At 42.9% G+C, this 8,241-nt stretch overlaps 1 protein-coding gene across 3 annotated transcripts in view; it reads left to right on the forward strand.

The window, feature by feature from the left end:
- Positions 1-3,996, forward strand: part of LOC143804470 (uncharacterized) — a 154,089-nt gene extending 150,093 nt beyond the window's left edge. For all 3 annotated transcript variants that reach the window (XM_077282589.1, XM_077282591.1, XM_077282590.1), the window contains 4 exons: positions 414-548; positions 2,076-2,188; positions 2,314-2,460; positions 2,879-3,996. In XM_077282589.1, coding sequence (XP_077138704.1) covers positions 414-548; positions 2,076-2,188; positions 2,314-2,460; positions 2,879-3,359 — 876 coding nt within the window. In that variant the 3' untranslated portion in view covers positions 3,360-3,996. The remainder of the gene's footprint in view (positions 1-413; positions 549-2,075; positions 2,189-2,313; positions 2,461-2,878) is intronic.
- Positions 3,997-8,241: the final 4,245 nt, after the last annotated feature.

Here is an 8,241-nt window from a genome sequence, read left to right on the forward strand (position 1 = left end):
TTCTTTTCTCAACTGAACAAAGCTGAGCTTCAATCTTCAGGCTTTTGGCCTATATCAGATATTAAACTGCATTTGGGCTACTGGTTTGGTTGGGCCTACTAACGGTGTCTGCCGCTTCTTGGTGTTCTCCTCCACTTTGTGTTCTCCACTTTACAAAGCTGAGCTTCAATCTTCAGGCTTTCGGCCTATATCAGATATTACACTGCATTTGGGCTACTTGTTTGGTTGGGCCTACTAACGGTGTCTGCGGCTGCGTGCTTTGGCGCGAAGATCGTGTACCGCATGGCCAATCCCACGCTGGGATCGGGTCGGGTTTCATGAAACCGACTTATGAAAATGACCGATCCGTTTCGCTCAACCCTATAGAGAAGTGTTTATTATCAAAATACTGATTTCTGTGGTTTCTGTTACAGGAAATCATAAAGCTCCTCACGAACCCTTGGCTGAAAAAAGGGACAAGCTCAAAAACATCAAAATCCCTCCCGGTCGGGTTAGGGATATGGTCGCCAAATTCAAGGCATATCAGAACACGATCGTCAACTCTGACAGTAAGTACTCAGGGGGGCTTTTATGACCAATTTAATGGGAAAACGCCTTTATAAAAAAAGTCTCTTAAAGGAAATTGTCAGTGAATAAACCCTAGACATAGAGGTAACTCTTCTGTTTTGGTCCATCTTTTTTATACATCTCTGCACCAGTTAGAGGTTATAACATTTACATGATGTTTATTTTATATATTTATCTCACTTAGGCTATGTGCACACATTCAGGAATGTGTGCAGATTTATCATGCAATTTTCCTGAAGAAAACCTGATGTTTTCTTCCGGAAATCCGCATGCGTTTTTGGTGCGTTTTTGTGCGTTTTTGGTGCGTTTTTGGTGCGTTTTTGATGCGTTTTTTTCTAGCGTTTTTTAAGCGTTTTTTAAGCGTTTTTAATAAGAAATAAAGTTGGTTAAAAAAAAATAGGAAAAAAAGACACTCTCATAGGTCATTTCCTGTTCCATCCCCTCTTCTCCATTTTGCTTTTTTGCTGCTTTCAACATGCCGCATGTTCAGCCCCATTGGCGTCTTTCGCCACAACAAAACCATCTTTTGTTGCTGACGGCACTGCTTTTGCTGCACCACCATACTGAGCAGGTAATATAATGTCATTAGATGTGCACACTATGCGGACTATGCTGTGGATTTGTAGTGTTTCTGTTGCTGCGGATAGGCTACTTCCCACTTCCGTAACGCTCCCTCGCAATCTGTCGTTTTGGGATAATACGGATCCTGCATATGTGCTTGCAGGATTTTATTTTCCCATACACTTGCAATGGTTTTCGACGTTTTGCCGCACGTTGCATCCATTGTGCGATGTATGTGTCTTTTTTTGGCAGACCGTCGACACGTAAAATCCTTACCTATATGTTTTTCTTGGTGCATCGCATCCGCCATTTTTGACTGCTCATGTGCGGCAGAAAATACACCCCCTCCTCCCCAGACTGCAGAATGGGCAGCGGATGTGTAGAAAAAATTCATCTGCTGCCCACGTCATGCAGTTATTTCACAACGTCCATGGGTATGTTGGCGCCAGTGTATTGCGACGGAACAGTACTGATGAAAGTGAAAGTAGCCTTAGCAGCGATTGTCTATGCGTTGTACAGTACCATATATATATATAATTGTCTATTTTTCCGTATGTCTGTCTGTCTGTCTGTCTTTCTGTCTGTCCTTGAAATCCCGCGTCCCTGATTGGTCGATGCCGCCAGGCAGGCCTCGACCAATCAGCGACGGGCACAGTACCGACTTTGAAATACCGCGTCTCTGATTGGTCGAGGCCGCCAGCCCAATCAGCAACGGGCACATCGACGTTGATGTCATAATGGTTGCCATGGCGACGATGATGTCATAAAGGTTGCCTCGATCAAACAGCGACGGACACAGTATGCCGCGAATTCTTGAATCATCATTGTCCATATACTACTGGGACATGCATATTGCATATTATATTGCATATTATATTATATGCATATGCATATTGAGAATCGTGCCACAATTCAGTGTAAATAATAAATACTATATTCTCCCATAGGAGCAATCTCGGAGAAGGAATAGAAGACGTCCAAAACGGATGTGGGTTCATCCCATTATTAATGAGCGGGAGGAAAAGGGACACTTCCATGTCCTTTACCAAGATTTAAGGAGGTAAGATATAGGTAGTAATGATATATTGTCTTCTGTGTTCACCTTTTTTTTTTTTGATGTTATAAACTGTTGTGTTATATATCTGTGGTTTGAGGTTTTTTTTTTTTGTTTTTTTTTACATTCAGTTTTCCTGAAAAATTTATCCAGTTTTGCCGGCTTACGATTCAAGCATTTGATCGCCTTCTTATAATTCTGGCTCCACAACTCAGCTACGAAGACACATGTATGCGAAGATCATTCTCTGCTGAGGAAAGGCTGCTCATCACCTTGCGGTAAGGCCCTTTTAAAAAAAAAAAAAAAAAAAAATCCACACATTGGCCCCATAGTTAATGCTGCAACAGTGCCCCCATAATGCTGCTATTACGTCCCAATGCTGCCAGTGCCTCCATAATGCAGCCACTGCGCCACAATGCTGTTAGTGACCCTATAATGCTGCCACAGTGCCGCCATAATGCTGCCAGTGCGCCACAAAGCTGCTAGTGCCCCTATAATGCTGCCACAGTGCCGCCATAATGCTGCCAGTGCCCCCATAATGCTGCAATTATGTCCCAATGCTGCCATTGCCCCCATATTTCTGCCACTGCGCCTCAATGTTTACAGATCTAGTGCCCCTGAATCGTACTATTTATGTTGTCATGCATATTTTCATAATTATTAAAAATATTCTAATTTTTTAACATTTTTTTCCAGGTTTTTGTCCACAGGAGAGAGCTACACATCCCTGCACCTCCAATTTAGGGTTGGCAAATCCACCATCTCTCAAATTGTGAAGTGCACATGTGCCGTCATCTGGCAGAAGTTGCAGCCCATCGTGATGCCTTGCCCAACCGAAGAGACTTGGCTGCAGGTAGCAGCAGGCTTTCAGTCTGTGACCAATTTCCCCAACTGCGTAGGTGCTGTCGATGGCAAACATGTGAGAGTGCTGAAGCCACCAAGATCAGGATCACGCTTCTTTAATTATAAAAAGTATTTTTCTGTGGTCCTGATGGCGGTGGCTGATGCCCATTACAAGTTTGTTGCCATCGACGTTGGTGCTTATGGCAGTTCTGGGGACTCTCGGGTGCTGCAATCATCACAGATTGGACTTCAAATTCTTCGAGATGGCGGAACGCTCCCAGCCCCAAGACCTTTGCCTGGTTCCACACATCCTGTACCCTTTGTGATGGTATAGGATGAGGCATTTCCCTTAAAAACTAACCTGCTGCGCCCATACCCACGAAGGGCACTGGATGACCGGCAGAGGATTTTCAACTATCGGGTGAGCCGTGCACGAAAATATGTGGAATGCACCTTTGGGATCATGTGTAGTCAGTGGAGGATCTTTCACACTGCTATCCAGCTAGATACGGAGACCGTGGACACTGTGATCAAGGCATGCTGTGTTCTCCACAACTACGTTCGTGACTACAGCACAGAGGTAGTTGAGGAGTCACAGCTGTCTGAATTAATTGCAGTGGACAACTTGGGTCAAGGCAGGCAATCCATCTCGGGGGTGCGTGTGCGAGAAACCTTCACTGACTACTTCATGAGTCCTGAAGGTGCCGTGCACTGCCAATACTCCTGTGCTGGTGTTGAGCAGCCTGAACAGCAGAGAAGATCGAACACTTAATCCCCATCAAGATGTCAGCCTGTTCAGAAGAGCAAATCGGATGGCTAACCCCAAAGCAATCACAGCCCTTGTGTTCTTCATCAGTACAGCTGAGCAGATTGGATGGCTAACCCCATGCATTCAATGTCCTTTTGATCTTTATCATTTAAAAAACAAAAGGAATTAATAAATAAGAATTTTGTTTGAAAAATCAAACCTTGTGTCCGCAACTTACTCTTTAGTCACTGACAGTTATTATCCCATTACTCACAGTTTATAATCTGCAAATTGAAATAACCTTTTTTTAGAATAAGAAATTACCAGACATTTTTGCAAATACAAATTTAGTTTTTATTCATAAATAACACTGTGTACTACACATAAAAACAAAACGTCTTTAAATGACGTTGGTATTATAACACAAGGACAAACATTGTCCAGAACAGTCCATCAAAAATGGACAATATAACAACCTGTCAACAGGACAAAATAGTGCATCAACAATGGATTTGTGAACAACCTGTCAACAGAACAGTTGGGTTGGGGACAGAAATCCAAACAAATTCACCTTTCTCCGGACACACATATTTCCCAAAAATATATGTATTATTTTTTTCCCAAACAAAATATGTGTACTACACATAAAAATGTTACGTCGGTAACAGACGTAGCTTGTAGAAAACAAGGACAAACATTGTCTAAAACAGTCCATCAAGAATGGACGCTATCAAAACCTGTCAACAGGACAAAAGTGCATCAACAATGGATTTGTGAACAACCTGTCAACAGGACAGGGGGGTTTAGGAACTAAATCATCAAAATTGCTGGTACTCTGGCTGGTACCCATACCCCGGAAACATATCTTGCGACAAAATACTCGTGTTTTGGGAAACATTCTGCCCAGAACTTTGACGAGTTGGACAGTGGCTTGAATTATAGGCTTCAGCAGCGTCGGGCCTGTGTGCTGCATGGAAAAACCGTTGAGAAGCAGCTGCTGGTGGTGGTGGTGGCGGCCCACTTGGGATAGTAAATGCTTTCATAATTCCCACAACTACGTCTTGTGGTGGGGGGATTGGTGATGGGACAGCAGCAGACATTAGAATTGCATTAACTGCTGTCATGCACAGGCTCTGCCTGTCCCATGTCATGGACCGTAGGCGGCTAGCTACCACAGATCCAAATTTATCCATGTCATCTTGTGGAGATGAATGGTCTATTATATTGAGGGTTCGACTTGTGAGTGCTTCAATGGCACTAGCCGAACCATCCTTTTTTTTCCCCTTTTTGGGTGCTGCCCTAACCATTGGCACAGGACGGGCAGAACCAGACCCCAACCCAGTGGGCCTTGAACCCCCAACAAAGGAGCTGGACGCAGCGGAAGAGGCAGCAACAACAGCGGAAGACAACACCGCCGCATCCACCACAGAGGAGGAACTTGCCACAGTACAGGTGGGGGACATAACTGCAGCATGCATGGAGGATGACTGCCTAGGCAAGTTTGGATTTGGTGAGGAGCAAATAGGATAGTCCTCCACCTCCTCTCCATCACCCAGCTCCAGGCTGTTGTCTTCCTGGACCGGTGGGGTTTCGGCCCTTACATTGCCTTCAGTTCTGTACAAGGAATAAAAAAAGACTTTGTCAATACAAGAGTACTGTGAAACGTGGAAAATTCCAATAAATAAATATATATATATATATATATATATATAACTTACCGCCGCAAATTTCTGCTTGTTAAAATGAATTGCAGCTGGTCTGCAAACGGCACCCTCTTTTTTGAGGGCGAGCTGCCACTTTCTACCTTCTGTGCCTTCATCAGTATGTCGGTCACAGATCTCCAACGTTTTTTCACATCTTCCACTGAAATTGAACAATTTATAAAAATTAGTAAGGAAATAGATGGTGGCCCAGTTCTAACGCATCGGCTACTACAGAATATGCCTGAACACGTAGTATATTGCACAGGACAAGTACTATATTGCCCAGCCACGTATGTCCACAAGTTTCACCAATCCCAAGTGGCACTGGACAGAGGGGATTTCTGATCAGGTTGTGCAGTGATTTCGCAGAGACCGCTGACACGACAGGTACTGCTGCATCGAACTTGCCGCTTGCACTGCCAAGGACAGGGCGGGAGGTCGGAGGGTGAGAATAACGTTATTTTCATTATTTTTTACTTTCAATCTTTGTACTATTGATGCTGCATATGCAGAATCTATAGTAAAAACATTGTCAAACAGGGTTAGGTGTATAACCAGGGTGCGTAACACCTCGCTTTGTTAACGATGTCATTAACCCTGTGTGAGGCATGACTAGAGGGGAGTATGGAACGGGAATTTACCTGGGTTGAGGAAAGAGCGGCCATATTGACGCCAGTATTAGCCCGTCGCACATTGGTTGTGGCAATGTTTGTGTGCTTTTTGCCACAACAAACCAGCCACTTGGATTACATGAAAGACAAAACCCCCAAACAATGAATATCCGTGACAGACAGAAGGACAGACAGAAAGAGGGAAGTGACACAAATAGACAATTATATAGTACATACGTAATAAAAATAACACGAATTTAACATACTTACAAATAAGTTTTTGGCACGCTTTTGGTAGATGAGGCCACTGCGGATAAATTTCTGTTACAATGGCTGGCCAGGCATCACGTTTAGAAGCGGAGGCTTTGCACTCCTCACTCGCACGGTCCCAGACCTCCGGGTGTTTTTCTACCTACAATTTTGATAGAGAACCAGTCACTACATTTGATAAAATTATTATTTTGATAAGAAATATAAAAAAATCTGTACACTAAATGGTGTCACCATTCAAACGCAGCAGTTATTATACATATGTATTTCTGTATATAGCAGCCACATAATATGTAGTACAGTCCACGACATTTTGTAGAATACCCGATGTGTGAATACAGGCCACGCAGTACAAAACATTGTACACGCAGTATATGCCGGCGTCACACTCGGCATAAGACAATACGGTCCGTATTTTACGGCCGTAAATCGGTGACAATTCCCCAAAATATTGGTCCATATCTCCTCCGTAGGCAGGGTGTGTCAGCATATTTAGCGCATGGCATCCTACGTATGTCATCCGTATGGCATCCGTACTGCGAGATTTTCTCGCAGGCTTGCAAAACCGACATACGGACATACAATGGATCCATGTGCTCCAAAAATAATAAAAACATATACACTCTCTCTCTCTCTATATATATATATATAAATATATATATATATATATCTATTTATATATATATATATATATATATATATATATATATATATATATGTTAGTGAGACACATATATATATATATCTATTTATATATATATATATATATATATATATATATATATATATATATATTTCATACAGCGGTAGTTAGCTTAAAAGCCGGTAATTCAATTCCCGACTTTTGTTATCTCCTTCCTAGACCCGACATGATATGTGACATGGTTACATACAGTAAACCATCTCATATCCCCATTTTTTGGCATATTCCACACTAATATTGTTAGTAGTGTGTATGTGCAATATTTGTGCTGTCTATCTACTAAATGAAAGGGTTAATGCCGGAAAAAAATGGCGTGGGCTCCCGCACAATTTTCTCCGCCAGAGTAGTAAAGCCAGTGACTGAGGGCAGATATTTATAGCCTGGAGAGGGTCCACGGTTATTGGCCCCCCCTGGCTAAAAACATCTGCCCCCAGCCACCCCAGAAAAGGCAAATCTGGAAGATTCGCCTATTCTGGCACTTGGCCACTCTCTTCCCATTCCCGTGTAGCGGTGGGATATGGGGTAATGAAGGGTTAATGCCACCTTGCTATTGTAAGTTGACATTAAGCCAGATTAATAATGGAGAGGCGTCAATAAGACGCCTATCCATTATTAATTCAATTTTAGTAAAGGGTTAAAGAAAACACAAACAAATTATTTTACATTATTTTAATGAAATAAAAACAAAGGTTGTTGGAGTATTTTATTCTACGCCCAATCCAGTCACTGAAGACCCTTGTTCTGTAAGAAAAAAAACATAATAAACCAACCATATCCTTACCCTCCGCAGATCTGTTACGTCCAACGATGTAAATCCATCTGAAGGGGTTAAAATATTTTGCAGCCACGAGCTTTGCTAATGCAGTGATGCTCATGGCTGCAAAAACCCCGGAGAATGTAGGTAAAGTTGGTCAATGACCTATATTTACCTGCATTTGTGGTGAGGCGCCCTCTGCTGGCTGTTTCTAGATCGTGGGAACTTTCATAGAAAGCTCCCAGGCTCGAGTTCATATGAGGACAACCAGCAGAGGGCGCCCTCTTATGAACTTGAGCCTGGGAGCTTTCTAGGAAAGTTCCCACGATCTAGAAACAGCCAGCAGAGGGCGCCTCACCACAAATGCAGGTAAATATAGGTCATTGACCAACTTTACCTACATTCTCCGGGGTTTTTGCAGCCATGA

Source organism: Ranitomeya variabilis, chromosome 2 (assembly GCF_051348905.1).
Source record: "Ranitomeya variabilis isolate aRanVar5 chromosome 2, aRanVar5.hap1, whole genome shotgun sequence".
Taxonomy (NCBI): Eukaryota; Metazoa; Chordata; class Amphibia; order Anura; family Dendrobatidae; genus Ranitomeya; species Ranitomeya variabilis.